Source organism: Halichoeres trimaculatus, unplaced genomic scaffold (assembly GCF_033239565.1).
Source record: "Halichoeres trimaculatus isolate MK-OKI-2021-1 unplaced genomic scaffold, fHalTri1.1 fHalTri1_scaffold_17, whole genome shotgun sequence".
NCBI classification, from domain to species: domain Eukaryota; kingdom Metazoa; phylum Chordata; class Actinopteri; order Labriformes; family Labridae; genus Halichoeres; species Halichoeres trimaculatus.
The window spans coordinates 28,521,003-28,540,389 of NW_027437195.1; the positions used below are offsets into that span (position 1 = coordinate 28,521,003).

Genomic DNA, 19,387 nt, shown 5'->3' on the forward strand with positions numbered 1-19,387 from the left:
AATTAATATCACTCCAAATGAAGTGTAATCATGTCATTTCTGCAACTTTTGCACATGCCTTTAAAAAGATGATCAAATCTAGAATATTCAGAAAATGTGGGGATAAGAGTTGAAATAAAATCACTTTTTGTTTGTGAAAATTAGAGAAGTCTTAATAAAAATATTTTATGGATCTTCTTTGTGTTTTGTTTTTTTGGTTTCATGTTTTTATTTATTTATTTATTTATTTTAATTTTATTTTTTTGGTGGGTTGGGGCACAAATGAAGGGTAATATGGCAACATTGGCCTGCGGCTCTTTTAATTTTTGCACTAAATGGTGAATTGTGGATTGTAAATAACATTTGTGAAGGAAGGGACTGACATAACGAGAACTTTTCTTCTTTCATCTCCCTTCTATTCATATGTTTAAGTTCTACTTTGAGTTTAATGTTTTATTTTTTGACAGAATGAAATAAAAATTAAAGTCAAATCAAATCACAAACATGCAGTTTGCCAGTCCTGTGAGGAAGGAGCTCAGAGACTCAGAGAATTAAATCCTCAATCCTCCTTTTTTTGAGTACAGGAAGGACAATGCAGCAGTCTGAATCTGGTGTTTTAACTCTGTCCCATTCTTGTTTTTCAGCTCTCCTGGTCGCCGCTCGCATGTACGACTTCCGCCGCACCATTAAAGAAATCGTCAGCGTCGTGAAAGTGTGTGAAACCACGCTACGAAAAAGGTGTGTGACACTTGTTGAAGATCTTATTACTTGAACAAAGAAATATTGATGACATAGACGAGGGATGGATACTGAATTAGGTACTCTTATAGGCACCCACCAAATTCAGTCTGTAGTACCAAGTATTGGTTGTCGTAAAGAGAAGGGAGTGGAAGAGTTGGCGATTTTCCATGCTGGACATGAACGCAGCATTTCAAGGTTATATATTGAAGAATGAATATGTTACATTGAAAAACTTTGAGATTTTCTAATTTAAAGAAATATTTATTACCACATAAACTCACAAAAATACAGAAAGTTGGTACCATTGAGTACCAATACTGATTGCCAGGCACCAGGCATTGGTTCCATATCGTTTCAGATGTAAAAGGTTTCCTTCCCCATTAGACTGACTTAAATTTGCTGAAAACAGTTCAGGTCAAAATGATCAGCCCCCAAAGAAATTTTAAGTTTTTATCCACTTCAAACTGGGGGATCTAAATAAATCACTGAGCTCAGGCTTTGAGCGCTCCCTGGAGCTGAAAGCATCATGAACATCAGAAAGTAAAGAAATCACTTTAGACTGGACTTTAAAAAGAGCTGTTGATGCTCTGAAAGCAAGAGAAGGATTTACAAAGTTGTTGAGAAGCCAAAGATTTCAAACCGGACTCTAGAAAAGGAAACCAAGATTCAAAAATGTGTGTCCAAGAAAATAGCAACCAGGCAAATTTCCTTTAGTTCATAAACTGAGTATTATATCCAGTTTTACCCTCCCCAAAATTAAGAGTCTCCCTCAAACCAGGAAAACAACACAAACAACAGCATCATGGTTAAAGTGTAGCAGCAAGACAAAGACTGCAAGACAAAACCGGAACCAGCAAAATGAATTTTTACCAACTCATTACTCTGCATCAGGATATAAACACTATACACTGTGTCCTCATCCTGATCTATTCCTGCTTTTTGCATTGCTGTTTCTTTAATCGCCCTGTGCAGACTGACGGAGTTTGAGGACACACCAACCAGTCAGCTGACCGTCGAAGAGTTCATGAACACCGACCTGGATGAGGAGTGTGACCCGCCGTGCTTCACGCAGGGACTGAGGAAGAAGAAAGTGCAACAGGTGCAGATTAAGGACATGATTGGGTGTAGAGAGGGTTTAACGATTCAGAAGAAAACAGACACACACACACACATGGTTCATCCCACACGCTCATCATGAATTACCTGTTTTCCCTCCAGCGTTATTAAAATGTTATCCTGTTGTTTTTGATGATTACACCTGCCTGAAGGCTTTCTCCGTTAATTAGTGAAGGGTATTAACCTCTAAAGTCTGAAAGTCAAAGATCAATGTTGGAGAAGTTCACAAACAGCAGAGAGGAAGCCAGCTGTGGTGGAAAACTCTGAGCTAATCCAGGGGTCTGCAACCTTTACTGTCATAGGAGCAATTTTTCCTTTAGATCACCAGAGCCACAAAATCGACTTTATCTTCACGATAAAGACTTAAACATAGATAAAAATCTAAAAGTAGTTAAAGCTAGTGAATAATTATCGAAACAAAGTTTGCTATTCTAAATTTATGAACGTGTCCATGTGTTGTCTCAGTTTTTATTCGTAATAAATTTGCAAAAATTAAACATATTTGCTACAATTGCAAAAAATGTTTTTTCTTTATTTTAAAACATTTGAAAAAATTAAAAATATTTGAAATTTCAACATTTACTAATTTCAAAAATTTGCCAAATTAAAAAAAATTTGCAATTTCCCAAAATTTCAAAATAACAAAACATTGCAAAATTTTATTAAAAAACACTTAAATGTGATAAAATGTATTTATCATATTGCTGAACTTTTATTTATTTTTTGTTGTTAGCTAATGTACATTGAGATGGCAGGTTTTCAGTTACACAGAGACTTTTTCCAATTTGTTCAATTGTACATGTGATGTCTTTTTTTTATTTTTCTACAATTTTCAGAAATATAAAAGAATAGAATAAAAAAAAACTTGCATAAAAAGAATCAAAAATTTGCCAAAAAATTGCAAATAATTGAAAAGATTAAAAATTCAAGAATTTGAAAAAAAAATATTTAAAAAAAATTAAACTTCAAAATTAAGCAAAAATTTCAAGAAAATTTGCCAAAATTTTTCAAGTTTTTGTGATTTGCAAAGATTTGCAAAATTTAAACACAAAAAATGTGTTTTTTTCTTTTGTCAATGTTTGAAATTTTTGGAATTTCAGTTTTCCATTTTTTTAATTGATTATTTAAAAAAATTGCAAAAATTCTCCAAAAAACATACAATGTGAAAAAAATCTGCCAAAATTTGCAAAAATTTCTAACAATTTTATATTTTGATAATGTTGCATAAAATGTATGTGCTACAATTGCAAAGAAATATAATTTTCTACTATCAGAACATTTAAAAAAAAATTCAAAATATTTGAAATTTTAAAATTTACCGATTTCAAAAAATTGACAAGTTAAAAAAATGTAATTTCAAGATTACAAAATTTAGCAAAATTTAATAAGAAAAAAAACTTCAATGTGATAACATGTTTTGATCATATCGCACAACTTTTATTTATTAATTTTTTGTTTGCTAATATCTCGCCACATATCAATTATGTACATTAAGCCAGCATGTTGGCAGTTAAATGAATCCATCCACACAGAATTAAAATCTGTATTTTCACCCCTCATGATCATTTTTCCTTTTTAAAAGTATTTCTGCAGACGATGACAGTGACAAACTCAGAGTTTTAGAGCTCAACGCTCACATAATTCTGCTCCTAACAGCTAAATAACACAGTTTAGTCTAAAAGGTTTCCACAGGACTTGAAAGTGTTTAGTCATTAAAACTTTCACAGCACACACTGTGGGTGTGTGTGTCCCTCAGTGCGTCCCGTCCTCCATCTGTGTCTCATGCCAGCAGCGCTGAAAACAAACTCAGCCTGGGTGTTTTTGTACTTTGAGGAAGAAAATGTACTCCTGGAAGAAAAAGCAGCATCTGTCAACCACCCACAGTCCTCGTGTTATGATGTTCTTTTATTCAGAGATGCTTCTCTCTGTAATCATTTCGCCCTGCGCCCAGTTTTGGATCAGCAGCGAGCGTTCACTCTTTGATTCAATTTATCTCTCTTGTCTTTCTCCCTGCAGCTGGAGATCGAACTGAGGAAAAAGATGGATGATGTTGAAGGTATGAATGCGACGTCCTTGTGTGTTTGCCAACGTTTGAAAGACAGCCTGACTCAGAGGCTACCGGCTACTTTCAATTTTTCAAAACCAGTTCTGTTCGGTTTTCAGGGCGGTTTGATTCACATTCATCACTCTGAATAAAACAAAGTTTCAGTGCATTTTTTACAAGGTTTCTCTCATTTTGCTGCTCCTGACTAAACGCAGATCAGAGCTGCAGAAGAGGAAACAGCTTATTATAAAAAACAGACACAATAAACGTATAATCTGACCCCTCAGGCTTTGATCTAACATGTTTTCATGAAGATTGAATAAAGTCTCTAAATCAGGATGGTTTCAGTGTGTAACCACAGCTGGTTTCACTCCATGTTTAACTTTTTACTCCAACAGATGAAATTCAAAACTACCAGGATGAAATTGACGCTGAGCTGGAGAACAGCAGACCCAAACTCAGAGGGGTGTACGCCGCCTACGTGAAAGAAGAAACGGCACAGAAAGGTGAGTTAGACGTCCGACTCTGGCAGCGAGTGAAAGTTCAGCCAATCTTCCCCCTCCATTAGTGAAAAGCTTCTTCTGTTTGGCGTTTCGTCTCACTTTGGTTGTGTTTTTCTCTCTCCGTGCTACGTCCACTGTCATAGCCGCTCTAATTAGCTTCTCCTACTCACTAATCAACACACAAAGTCACTTGCACACTGAGCGATCTGTGATTGGCTGAGGTAACCACGCTTACGCTCCGCCCAGAAACATCCCGGTACAACCAAAACATGAACACACAGGCTGAGGAGGGGGTTGAGGCAGACACTGACACTGACTTCGTTTACATGAAGTCATTAACCCTTTCATATTCGCTATATTAGCAATAACCCGACCATGTAAACACCAATAACCTTTTCTTAAAAACAGAATATGAGCATATTTGGTCACATATACTCTAGGGCTGTCACTTTAATGCATTAATGAGATTAATTAATTAAACCGCAAATTAACACACTATTAAAATTACCACAGGTAAACTCATTGGCTGACAACTATTTTCAGAGTATCTCATGTCTCTCTTCCTGTTTTTGATCCTTAAACAGACAAAACATACTGTTTTTTTTGAACATTTCATCTCGGGCGCTCCATCCTTCGATCCTCGCCATGATCTCCGTCGTCTTTTCTCACGACAGCGCCGCTCTTTCTCTCTAAACTACCGCGACACATCCTCAGTTAGAGCATGAGCTGCCTGAACTTTTCTGACTTGCAGCGTCTCTCTATGTCTCTGTCATCTCACATCTTCTCCTCATATCCATGCTGAGCTCTCATCCAAAGAGCACACCGCTCTCACCCACAGTTGTTAACGAGCAGGATTTTGATTGACAAGCTCTGCCAGATCCCACCCCCCACTGCTGAAAAACACAATCTACTTCTATAGATGTAGTATACAGCTGAAGTAGGTCAATGGCAGCGAACACAGACATTTTAATATCGGCCATTTGAAAAAATGTAGTTTTACAAATCTTCTCTTCTTCGTGTCTTCATTTCATCAGTAATGCACTTCAGTTTTATAATTTCCTAGAATTCAGATTCTTTATCTGGGGACTTAAAGCAGATATGAGATTAAAATGTGATTAATTAGATTAATTAATCACAAATCTTGTAATTAATTAGATTTTTTTTTTAATTGCCTGAAAGCACATTAATTTGTGTTCTGCGCATGTTCTGTGCACAAGGAATCTTGGTCTTTTGAGTACAGGAAGTCCACTGTGGTGCTGCTGTTGTTGTTGTTGCTGTTGCTATGGATACAGGAAAATGATGAGCATTGCATCATGACGTTCTCCGTGCGTTGAGATGTTGTACGTGGATCGCTGTTTTGATTGGTGTATAACCCTGATAGATCACGCAGGTAAATGGGTTTTCCGAATGTTTCAGAAACTGGAATATTGTCTGCGTATAAACGTAGCCACTGACACACATGTGTAGATTCCTGGAGGAGACGATTGAGTAGAAGTTGACATTTTAGTTTTGTAGGAAAATCCTGCAGACTCAACCTTCGAAGCATTAAAAGCTCTATCCTGAAGCATGTTGTTCTGTTAGCTTTAGCCAACATGCTAACTACTGTTTTTGCAAGTGTTTTGAGGCATCTAATGAGGCTGAACGAAACGCTAAAGTTAGCAGCTCATACTGAGGGATGGTTTCACTTACAGCCTGACTCGATAACGCCGTTTAGAGACCACGATAAAGATTTTTATTAAGACATGAAAAATGCTTCAGGTCATGTGTCGTGCTCCTCTGGTGAAAGGATCAGAGGACAGAAAACGTGTCTCTCGGCTCATTAAGCATCACTTCAGTTTGATCAGGTCAGTTACAATCATCATTGACAAACTATGATGCCAGCGTTGCTGCAGACTGGTGTGTGTTTTTCCCTCCCATCATGACTTTGTGCGCTGAAACGATGTGTCACACGGCGTTAACATTCACACAGCACAATAACCAGACAGCTGTTAGCTTTGGCGGCGTGCAAATAAAAACATCACGAGGGGAAATACTGCCGTTTAAATGTTTAATGATGCTTTTATTTAGAAAGGTTGTGAAGCCAGAGCACCTGTTAGTGCTCACACACAAACACACACACACAGGCCCACCCAGAGAGAACACACACACACACACACACACTTCAGAGTGGAGTCCCTGTCACTCTTCCTCTTTATCTGCTTCTACCTTTGGCTCTTTATCTGCAGCCCTCTGTCTCTGTCTGCTGCTCTCACACACACATATTCACACACACACACACACACACACACACACAGTCCCTCAGTTCTCACACAGCAGGGGTCATAGGCTGTCACTGATTTCAGGCATGTTGCGACGCTTTCGGCTCCGGCGTTTCGTTTCTTCTTAAACTGATTACTGACTTTCTGTTCTGACTTTGTGGGCTGAATTTTATACTTTTTAATTATTTCTGATTAAAGACACGTTTTAATTAGATACCGGGACGTAATTATGAGCCCAATTATTGTCTGAATGTGATTATTTATCGCCACTCCTGATTGTATTTGTGGCATTTTGTGCAGAGATCTTCGTCATCTTTTCGTCGCAGAGTTTGCTCTGAAAGCTCTACACTGTGTTTTTTCTCCATGAATAATTTTTAATTGGTAACCTGGGAATCAGGTAATTCTGATATATAATTATACGCGGCTAATTATACAATCTGACCACAAACTGCAGCTCTCTGCTGCTTTTATAATCCTCTGAGAATACTGAGGAGTCATGAACTGTATAATAAGATAGAGGAGAGGAAAGGGGAGACTAACTGAGTTATGATGATTGAAAATTAGCATTTTAGCTTGCATCAGGGCGACTGTTCATCCGGTGAAATGAGTGTGATTGTCTTCTTTTGAGTGACCTCTGAGGTTAGTGAAAGTTTTTATGATGTTCTGACATTTAATGGGCTGAAGAGACGGATGATTCATAATGAAAAACATGATTTTACCAAAACCACATCAACATTCAGACCTTCACATCGTGTAACTAAGTTTAACTATTGCGTGACTTTCTTACTAAACACCCACCTATGTTATAGACTTGGTTCTGATTGGTCGAGCCCCTTGCGAAAGGTAGTTCTACACTGGAGCTGCTGGACCTTATATCAACTAGTCTGCTACAGCTAGCTTAACTTAGCAGTTAGCTAACGTTTCCCAGGAAACTCTGATTCAGGATTTTCAGCTTTAAATTTCACTGAAACTCAACACATTCAACCTAGTATAAACCTCCTTATTTTGTTAAAACTAAATCAACAAAATAGGGCTAGCTTGATGCTAACGTATATAGGAAATTGCGTTGATATGCTAGTGGTAAGCATACATTAGTATAACTTTGACTTCAAAATAGAATTCTAACTTTCATCAGAGAAACATATCATAGTTATTCTTTGTAAAAAATACTGAAAACTTTAAGACAAATGAAAGAAAAGCTACGTGCAGGCTCATGGCTGGCTTTGTAACTATGGCAAGGTTCCAATACTGCTATAACCACTTTGAGACACTAGATAGCCTACTTAAATCAATGCTATATTACCGAACAGTACATCAACGTCCCGTGACATATTTTATATCTGTATATTTATGCCCAGAGATTTCCAGATCCTGTGACCAATTCCATAATTATTCCCTTATAAACTTGAGTTAATGTTGCTGACGCAGAAAACCTGAAAAGCAGCTGGACCTTATGTCGACTAGTTTGCAGTTATCTTAGCTTAGCAGTTAGCTAACGTTTCCAAAGCTTGAAGTTTTACTAATGAACTGAACACACAAAAAATCAACATTACTCTCTCACAAGGAATTTCTATTCGACACATTCAACATGGGATAAATCTCCTTATTTACCAAAAACGGTTTAAAAAAAAAAAGCATTTAGCATACAATAGCATAACGTCTTTCATTATGGAAACATATCCCAGTTACTCTTTGTAAACAATACTGAGAACTCTCAATGTCAAAATACTCACAGGCAAATGAAAGAAGAGTTACGTACAGGCTCATGGCTCCATAGCTACGGCAAGGTTCCAAACAACTTAATAATACAATAACCACTTTGAGACACTAGAGGGCTCACTTCAGTTAATAATGATGTTTCTTTAAGGATTTATTTTAAATTGGTACTTTTTGTTTTTAAAGCCCTCAACAGCTGTGCTACTCCCTATCTCACAGAAAAATTGTGAGTTCGGATCCCCAATAGGGTCTTAGGGTCCTCAAATCAGCTCTTGCTGGAAGTCCCAAGAGCAAGGACTAAAGTTGCCCCCTGAAATGCGTAAGGACTTTGGGCTTTTTAAATCCAGGCTTAAAACCTGTGTATCCAGACTGGCTTTTATCATACAGTAATAGGGTGTGATATTCTTGACATTTTTATTCAATTGTATTGTATTTTTATTTTATTGAATTTGAATTGTTGTGTCCTGATTTTAGTAGCAAGCACCTTGTGGTCACCTTGTGTGTTGTTACGGGCTCTACAAATTAAATTTGATTGAGTTGAATATATGACAAAACAATACATTATCGTCAAGTCAAGTAGTTTCACTTCTGCTTGTTGACACTGTGGGAAAATGGTCAGTCTCCATTTGCATGCTACTTCCGTCGGCTTTATCCTAGCTGCTGTCCCTTTAAGGGGCTGTTCTACAACGGTTTTAGGGTGAAACACAAAAGTATTGTTTTGTTTCGGCCTCTAATTTACACAGAAACAGCGTTTTAGCCGACCTTGAACTGAAACCTTGAAAACAATCTCCAGACTGGACTTTTTCTGAAACGCTTCTGGACAAGACAGTTACAGCACCATCTACAGGCCTGGCATGCTAACTACAGCATTTTTTAGTCCCTCAGCACTTCTGTGTAAACACTGATATTCCTCTCTTTGTTTCTTTGCGTTTTGGAGTGAAACGTAGCGTAAACAGAACCTAAAGGTACATGCTTCACAAACCCCCTTCCCTCCGGTGGCCCAGCGGGGGGCGGAGCTATGGGCAAACCTTGGTGTTTGAGGCCCGCACCACCAGCATGTCACAAACCAGTTAGGAGACCCTTTTGTGATAGTCTCCTTGTTTTTGTTTTAGCCTCTGTTTTAGCTGCTGTTGCTTCAAGGCTCCACAAACCCCCTTCCCTCTGATTGGCCAGCCTTCTGAAGGCCTGTCAGGGGCGGGGCTATGGGCAAACCTTGGTGTTTGAGGTCCACTCTCTTTCTGTTGGAGATCTTAATGTGATGGCATCATTATTTCAGCAACTCACATGAAGATTTTTGTTAAGATCTCCGTCTACTTTAATAATGGAGCATCCAGCGTTTTTTCATTTCTTTAAATGTAATAAAGCATGATATTATAAACTTCTGTTCCTTTTTTCTTCCCCTAGTTTGTGAAAATGAGGATGAAGACGCCCGCTCCACTTCATCCAACCCTGCAGACTGCGAGGAAGCAGAAGAGGAAGACGAGATCCAGGCTGTGGCGAAGCACTTTGGCAAAGAGCTGGATGAGATCACTCTGGAGGCTCTGATCAAACTGGAGCAAATGACACCTGAGGAGCAGGACAGGGACCAGGACCAGGGGGACACCCCGAAGCGAGTGGGACCGTCGCTGGCGTACATCCTGGGCAGGACCCCCACAGCGGCCTCGCTTGGCCTCAACGAGTCCATCACGGACTGCATCAGTAATGAGAAGGAGAACGGTGAGTGCTGCCAGACTCGTCGGGGATTTGATTTCCTGGTTTTCTCATTTTGGACGCCTCATTTCAAGTCAGAAAGAAAAAACCATTACAGGGAGAAGATTATGTAGATCAGAGTTTGTCTGATAGTGGGACCATAAAAATCTCATTTGTTCTCCAGCTTCTCTCTTTATTTCCTGAGAAAGCATCCGTTTGTGAAACTTCTCTCCTGCTTTGTAACGCAGCAGCAGCATGATTCACGCAGAGTGGGAGGACGAGCTGCTGCGTTTGATAAATATCCTCTGTGCACACAGCGCCTGTCGTCGGATAATTCAGGGAGTCTGGCGCTTTTAAGGCGACAATTCAGGCATTATATTGTTGTGTTTTGCTAACATCGCAGCGAGCAGAAGCGCCCTTGAGGCTGATCTGATTATGAATGCTGCGGTGATGCTGTTTATCCTTGACTCTGTCTGGTACCTGCTCTATCACCATAATAACCCATAATCAAGTTAAAGAATGCACTCTCAGGTTTAATTGTGGTAATTAGCTCTGCTCCAAAGTGAAATTGGCTGAGCACAGTGTGAAATATGTCATCCCGTATTATATTTTGCCCTTTTTAGTGCGGCACAGACAGGGAGGGGCTGCGTGAGAGATGTGAAGGAGACACCGAAGCTGAATTTTTTTAACCCTCTTGGTGGTTAACATGGAAAAGGATGGTCTTTGTTCAGAGGAGCACGCAGAGCCAAAACAAATGGTCCTTCAAAGCCAGTACCACCACAGTGAACAGGCTTTTGTTGTCATGTTGGCCCATTACTCTTAACTCAGGGCTCTGCAACCTTTATTTTCATAGGAGCCGTTTAGCCTCAACTCACCTGGATTAGAGTCATTCAAAAGCCACAAAATCAACTTTATCTCCACAAAAGAGATCGTAAAGCTTATGAAATTCTTTGCATAGTTAGGATCCTGTAAATATTTATCTAAACAAGAAGTTTTATTTTTTAGTTTATTTGCAAAAATTTCAAAGGATTTGGAAATTTAAAAAACTTGAGAAAATATGGACAGAAAATCCAAAATATGCAAAGATTAAAAGAAATTTAAACATTTTGCAAAATTAAAAAATTTGGATTTCAACAAATTGCAGAAATGTAAAAAAAAATAAACTCAATTTTAAAAATTTTTCAAAAATTAATAAAAAAATTGAAATAAAAAAGTTGCAGAAATAAAGAAAAAAATCAAAAATGTGCAAAATTAAATTTTTTTAAATTCTTTTTTTGCAAAATATAAAAAGTTGAAAATTAAAAAAATTGCAAAAATGTCAAAAAAGAAATTAGATTTTAAGAATTTGCAAAAAAATTATTTTGAAAAATGGAAATAAAAAAATGCAAAAATATGGAAAAAAAAAACAAAAATTGGCAAAATTTAAAAAATCACTATTTCGCAAAATTAAAAAAGTTGAATATCAAAAAATTGCAAAAATGTCAAAAAAGAAACTAAATTTTTAGAATTTGCAAAAAATTAACAAAATGGAAATTTAAAAAATTGCAAAAATATGGGAAAAAAAATAAAAAATGTGTAAAATAAAAAAAAATACTTTGCCAAATTAAAAAAGTTGAATATCAAAAATTTGCAAAATGTCACAAAAGAATTTTGAGAATTTGCCAAAATTAAAAATTTTAGAAAAAAATTGAGACTTAATTTTGCAAAAATTTCAAGAATAATTTTTTGTAAAACTTTTAATTTTTTGTGATTTAAACGTTTGCAAAAATTAATCCCCCTAAGTAAATAAATAAAATGAAATAAAATAAAATAAAATAGGTGAATAAAAATAAAATTAATTAAATAAATAAATAATGAAAATTTATGAATTTTTTTCTAATGTTAAATTTAAGACATCTGCCAATATTGTTTAAATTTTTTCTGATTTTATGAATATTAAAAAATGTTAAAAAAGAGAACTATGAAAAGGAGTCAAAGAGCCGCAGGTTTCAGACCTTTGTCTTAACTCGATGATCCCACCACGATGACGCCAAAACCCAAAACAGATAAAGGGGTGATCACATCCTCAGTCAGCGTGACTTATTAACAGTTGGAGAAATAAAACAACCCCAGGGATCCATCAAGCGTTGACTTTAATCACCTAATTACAAAGGTAGGATGCCCCCCCACCTCGCCCTCCTTTATCTGAGCGCGCAGAGGCGTTGATGGATGTGAGGTAATGGTGCTGTGCAGCTACATCTGTCCTGATGAGGAAACCTGTGTTTTTATGGCTCTGAGTGTGAGGGCGGGGAGTCAGGAGAGGCCAGGGGTGGGAGGTGGAGTGTGTGTTGATGGATGGAGGGAGGGATGGAGGGTGTAAGCGAGTGTTTGGTGGAGTGGTTTCATGTTTGGAGGACGTCCTGTAACTTCAAGGTCACAGGTTTGAGTGATTGGGCGTGGAAGTTAAAAGCTTTTCACAGGATTTTATGTCTCTGATTTTGTCATTTGTTCCCCAAATTAGCTCTTAAGAATGAGTGGAGGCTCTTTAGTGCTTGTTAATGTTGTTTCTGGTGCTGAGGTGGGGGATAAATTACTTTGAAGACGACATTTTAACTAAACAAAGCGTCTGCTACTCAACTCATCTATGCTTTTCACCACTCAGATAAAGATATGATAATCCTTCCTTTGTCCCACAGCAGGTAGATTTACAGAATATTATCATTACTAATATTTACATTAAGCTGTATGTCTCTGTCCTGCTGAGTCTTTTAGTTTGCATGTCAGCATCTTTCACACAGATTTACAGCTATTTGGTGTTAAACAAACTAAAGCATGTCACTAATTAAAATGTTCACATGATTAAAGTGCTGGAATAATATGGGATTAATAAAATTCTACCTGTCCAGCCTAATAATTGCCAATATGGACACCAATCTGATACCAGTGTTAAATGATAACCTGCATGCCTTACTGTGGGATAAGACTGGTAATGTTTTAGGAAAGATTCACACTTGAACTCATGTACAAAAAGAAGCAGGAAGAGGATTAATCTTGTTTTCCCTGCCTCTTACTCCAAAAAATAAACAGTCCATGTCTTCAGGGTCTGTCTAATTACAATCAGCGAGTTAGTACCATGCCAACATAAAACAAATCTGGCAGTTCAATCTTCACTTCCGTAGAAATAAGAAGGTGAAAATACCCAGGGCATACTCACCCAACCTTTCAAACATTATTTAACAAATCCCACAACTTAAAGGGCAACTCCGGTTTTTTGACACCTGGACCTTATTTATAGGTGTGTGCATGCTCATATACTCACTCAGACAAACATGGTGCAGCTCGGAGTCCTTCAGAAGTTATTTAGATCCAACCGATTTTAGCCGCACTTAGCGGGGGCCACGGCAAGGGAGCTTCAGCGCGGGACACAATCTCTTTAAAATCGCTCATTTCGGCGATATTTTTTCATCCATCGCCAGTGTTATCATAAAGTCAGCTCATCTACCGTCTCCAGACTACGACTTCGAGTTTGACGGTTGTCCTTACCGGTTTGAGCCTGAGTACACGGGCGAGGAGCTCCATGAAAGAAAGATGCAGAGGGAGAGATGAAGAGCTGGCTCGAGAACAACAAACAGGAGCACGTCCACGACTCAATGTGAACTGGTGGTGCGTTTGTGGACAGTGTTCGCCTATGGCAACAGAAGAAGAGTGTGTTTGTGATAACGATGGATAGCGATGGATGAAAAAATATAGCCCAAATGAGCGATTTTGCAGAGATTATGTCCCGCGCTGAAGCTCCCTTGCCGTGGCCCCCGCTAAGTGCGGCTAAAATCGGTTGGATCTAAATAACTTCTGAAGGACTCCGAGCTGCACGATGTTTGTCTGAGTGAGTATATGAGCATGCACACACCTATAAATAAGGTCCAGGTGTCAAAAAACCGGAGTTGCCCTTTAACACCAATTACAGAAATACACTTATGTTTTAAAGTTGTCTTTGCAAAACAACGCTTATTATTCATTTTCTTCTATGCTCTTCATCTTCTGACCTAAAAAACACATTTTCTGCAAACTTTCTGCCAATACTTTTTTTCTTTGATCTAGGGATGCACGATATATCGTTATCAACATCAGTATCGGCCGATATTTACTCATTAGCTGCCGCCATTTTCAGAGCATCTTGAACGATCTTTAAAGATCCAAATAATCTTGTTTTCTCTGACTATGTAAACACCAAAACTACCTAAGAAGAGCGGACTCTCTTCTTTTATGTCTCTCTTCCTGTTTTTGATCCAAAAAACAGATGAAAAATACTTTTTTGATCGCGTTCGTCCAGGGTGCTTCATCCTGTGATCCTCTCCATGGTCGTCTTTTCTCCCGACTGCGCCGCTCTTTCTCCCTGAACCACCTCAACATATTATCTCAGATTGATTTTTTAACAAAAATATGAATACAGCTTTCAGTATCCGCCAAAATTTTCATATCAGTGCATCCCTAGTTTGATCCGAACATGACAACAAAAATCCTGGCATTTGCATGATTCTTCACACAGAGATCACCTTGAGAACTGCGTGATAAACAACTCCTGTCGTGAAATTGAGGCTACATTTAGCAGAGATGAGGAATTGACGAAGGAAAAATGTAAATAACTTCTTCTTCTCTTGCAACACACCTCCTCAGAAGGTGGCTAACAGTGCTGCTATCATGCTCCTCTACCTCGGTTACCTCCTCCTCCGTAACAGCCATAGGGTACAACCAATCACAACAGTGTCTGTGATTAAAACAAATAAAGAAAACAAAAAACAAACAAATCAAACTTCAGGGAAGTCACGTTAACAAGAATGACATTTTTACTTTTCAATTTTAGAATCCCACGTCCCTTTAAAAAGAGCACAAACACGACAAAACGGCTACAAATTCAGAGAATCAACAAAATATTCTGACATTTTCCTTCCACAGTGTTTTTAGAAAACACATTTGAGCTGCGAATGTTTGTAAAATGGATTCAGTGATAATCCAATAAAATTCAGGATGGAAGTAAAACTCCTTTTTGGTAATGAATCCCTGTATCCGTTTAGGAGGAAGGTAATCCCTTTACGTTGGAAATGGTGTCCGGCTAATAGGGAAATGATCCGTCCTTCATTCAGAGCTGAGTCACTTTGTTTTATAAAGACGTAAACAACATTTTCCTGCTCTGTCGGACGGTTTCTGATAAAACCCATACCTCAGGTCAGAGCTCCATTAACCTGATGGAAACGTCGCCTGAAAGTGCCTCTGACCTCACCCCACTATGGTAATGCTGAGCAGCAGCAGCAGGGTCAGGAGTGAGAGCCTCTGTTATTAAACTGAATGAATCACAGCGCTCTTATTCAGACTCCTTTTATGTGACGCTGAAATGTCTCATTTCACTGAAAGGACGAGTTTTTGACTCATCCTTTTCAAGTCGGCGCATCATGCGGCTCGTCCGTGGAGGCCATCAGAGACAAAGTAGACATTAAAAAATGAAACACGGCCGCGCTCAGAGGGGTTAATCATCGGCCAGTGGGACTGGAGTCTGATCTCACCGGGGAGCGGTTTGATTTAAGGTTAGCTGCTCATCCCCCTGAGAGAAAGAGTGTGTGTGTGTGTGTGGCTCTGCTTTATTCTGCTCCTGCAGTGTGTGTTCGCGCTCCTCTGCTGCAGTGATTTCCAAACATATTGGGTAAAAAAAGAAGTTTTCTCCCAAAACTTTACAGCTTCTTTTGGCTCCTGTCTGGTTTTTGGACATCCTCTGTTACTACCCTCAGTGTTGACTTTCCTCCAACTGATCCCGGAGAATTTAAGCACATCTGACTGAGCTTTAATCCTTTACCACATTTTGAGGTCATTAGAGGACAAAAATGTCCTCTACCAGAACTGCTATAAAAACATAAAAGACCAATATTTTTTTCTACTTTTTTGGCTCAAATCTGTCAAACTACAAATCAAAAACACCAAATATTGAATTATTTTATTTTTATTTATTTATTTTAACACTTTAAGTGCCCACTTGATTACGTCACCATTTTATTTTGAAAAAATTAAAATAATAATAATAGCATAAATAAATAAATAATATTAGTTCTTTTCCCTAATAAATGTTGGAGAGCCAGGGATTTATTTTAATTTTATCTAAATATCATAAGATTAATTTTTTTAAATTTTCAATTGATGAATTATGAATTTATTTTCTCAGTGTTTTTATTATTATTATTTGAAGTAAATTTTGTTTAAAAAAATCAAAAATATAAAAATTTAAAAAATGTAAAAAAAAAAAATAAAGAAAACATTGGAAATCCAATAAATTTGCAGAAAAATTCTAAAAATCTTAGGAATTGAAAACTTTGCAAAAAAATATTTTTTTAATTTCCCAAATTTGCCAAAATTCAAAATTTTTAATTAAAAAATTATATGAAAATTTGAAAAAAACAAAAAAGCTTCTAATTTAAAAATATATTTTCATATGAAAATTAAAAGAAATTGCAATAATTTAAAAATTTGTTGAAGAATACTTGACATAATGAACTATACTGATATCACGCAACACTTATTTTAATTTAAAAAAATTACAAAAAATTGGAAATATAAGAAATTTAAACATTTACAAATTTCAAAAAATTTGCCAGATTTAAAAAATCTTGCATTTTCTAAAAAAAATTGAAATTACAAATATTTGCAAAATTTAATTAAAAAAAAAAAGATTTGAATGTGATAACATATTGATCATATCGCACAACTTTTTTAAATTTTCTTTTGTTTGCTAACGTCTCGCCACATATCAATCAATCATGTTGGTGTTTTAACAAATCCATCCACACAGAATTAAAATCAGTGTTTTCTTCCAGATTAGTCTTTTTGTAGATGTAGTTATCTTCCCAGGGCTGTAAAACTTGAGGTTAGCCACAGGTGCATGGAAAGTTGGTGGGCTGTTGATGTTGTAGGAGGTGAAGTAGAGTGATGGCAGGCTTTATTGACAGATGGGATGAAGATTCAGTTCAACAAAATGTTAACGCAGGATTTTATTTAGTGTCAGTGTCTTTAATCATCAATACCCTCTGTGAGAAAAAAAAAATCTTTATTTTTTATACATTTTTTTAAAGCTACAAGGAGCCACTGCTAAGGAGTGAGAGAGTTGCAAGTTGCAGACCCTTGCATTAGAGCACCTGCCAACATTAGACTTTGACAAAGCTGGAGACCCCTCCACAGTGTTTTTCACAGTATATCTTTCTTTCTTTTGGTCTCTTTAGACCCTCACCTGTAGATTTAAAACCTCTGATCGTTCCTGTTTGAGCTGCTTTTCACAGAACTATTATTTTTATGTCCACATCAGGAGTTTTCTCCCCTCTGATTCTGTCCAGAAGCCGCTCACGTGAGCTGGGTGCAGATTGAGGAGGAGGGGGAGGTTCTGTGGATTCAGGCTGGTCCTGGTTTGGTTCAGGCTTCAGCTAATTGAGTAGATATGGGAGGAGCAGGAGGAGGGGTGTGGAGTATCACGGCCCCCCCAAGCTCAATCTTTGAAGTATTAAGTGGACAGAGTACCTTGTCATTAGGGCCGAGCCTTTCATCTGCACGCATGTGAGTGTGTGAGTGTGTGTGTGTGTGTGTAGAGGTTTTGTGGACATTGTGAGTAGAGGGCAGGGCACTGGAAGAGAAAAAGAGAGGCTGTAATTTGGTTTGTAGCAGGAAAAGGGAACAATATCCAGGAGCAAGAAGTCACAAGGTTTCTTAATCTTTCAGTTTCTTCTTTTCATCCACAAAATTCAAAGATTTTTTTTTCACAGAGGTTAAAGTCTGTTTTTTTTCTGAATTGTTTTCTGCGTTTTGCTTGAGGTGAAAGTTATCCGATATTTTGTTTTTATCAGCTCTCCTCGACACCTTTAAAACATTTTTGTTGCAGGATTTTGCAGGAAAAAAAATCCTGCAAAATTCAGGATGCAAGCTATAAATTGCGGACATTTTTAGGAGTTTTGTGTTTGTGTTAACACAGCTTGTAAAGTGTAAGTTCACAGCAGTTATCCAGGATGTAATCATCCACCACTCAGCTTGATTTTACCTCAAATTTCACGTCTAAATTACCCAAATTTGTTGGATTTTTTGCTGCCGTTCATAAAAACCCCCACAAATAATTACACATACATCAATTTGTGGAATGATTGATGTTTTCAATTTTGCACTTCACTCTTGAAATCTTCCAGAGAAAGCAGGAAATGTGAACATGAACAGATTCATTTTCTACCCTGACCTTACCTACACCTTTTCCTGTCAGCTCTTGTTAGGGAAACAATTTGCTCAAGGCGTGAAAATAGCAGGAAACAGGCTGTCCTGAATTTTCCTAAAATGAAATAGAACTATAGGCCGTAAAGGTCGGGTGTGCAAGAATACTTCTTACTTGTTCGTACAACTGCGTGACCACACTCACCAGCTCAGCAACCACCTGCAATATCACTTTTCTACATGGTAGAGACTTAAGAGCTGTGCACCTGACTTAGCATGTTAGCACAAGCTAATCACAAGTGTTTGACACATACCAGGTTAGCAGAAAGCTAGCTTGCGTCACTCTTTGTCCTGTGCTGCTCTCCAAGTTCCTGAAAGCATCCTGTGCTACGTCTGCTATCATAGCTTCTGTAATTAGCTTATTCCAGTTGCTATCATCAACACACAAAGTCACTCGTGCACTGGGTGCGCTGTGATTGGCTGAGGTAACCGCGCCTACTCTCCGCTCAGAAACATCCTGATACAACCAAAACATCAACATCCAGGCAGAGGAGGGGGTTGAGGCTGAAGCTGAGCGATACCAGGAATTTTGGTATCGATCCGATACCAAGTAAATACCGGGCCAGTATCGCCGATACTGATACTGGTACTTTTAAATATTTAAGGCTGACGTATCATCAAACTGCTGACCTTAAGGTGTTTATTTGATTTTTTTTTTAATTTGTGTTATTGAAACCCACAACTAATTTGGACAAAGTTTGAAGGTGACAACAAAATACTTTAGTGTCATAATAAACATGTATTTTTGGAAACAATACAACAGCAACAAAACAAAATTTCCCAAAATGTTGTTATGTGTGGAATTATTTTCTTAAGAAAAAAATTGCAAAAAATTATCACTTTAAGGTAAAATAAAAACAAAACATTTTTTGATGTACAGAGTTGAAGACTACAATACAAAAAATAAATAAAACTTCTCCAATAATTGCACTCATTTTTTTGAATAATAAAACATAAATAAATATCACACCAAAACAAATTTTATATAGGTTTTTTTTTTTTTTTTTTTTTTTCCGAGTAGAACTGTTTATTTAAATAAAACAAAAATTAAGGAACATTTTTTTTCCCTAAGTGCA

At 37.4% G+C, this 19,387-nt stretch overlaps 1 protein-coding gene across 1 annotated transcript in view; it reads left to right on the forward strand.

The window, feature by feature from the left end:
• Nucleotides 1-19,387, forward strand: part of brf1a (BRF1 general transcription factor IIIB subunit a) — a 145,457-nt gene that overhangs the window by 43,836 nt on the left and 82,234 nt on the right. Inside the window, exons 8-12 of the mRNA XM_074691445.1 lie at nt 624-717; nt 1,693-1,819; nt 3,853-3,892; nt 4,279-4,386; nt 9,762-10,073. Coding sequence (XP_074547546.1) covers nt 624-717; nt 1,693-1,819; nt 3,853-3,892; nt 4,279-4,386; nt 9,762-10,073 — 681 coding nt within the window. The remainder of the gene's footprint in view (nt 1-623; nt 718-1,692; nt 1,820-3,852; nt 3,893-4,278; nt 4,387-9,761; nt 10,074-19,387) is intronic.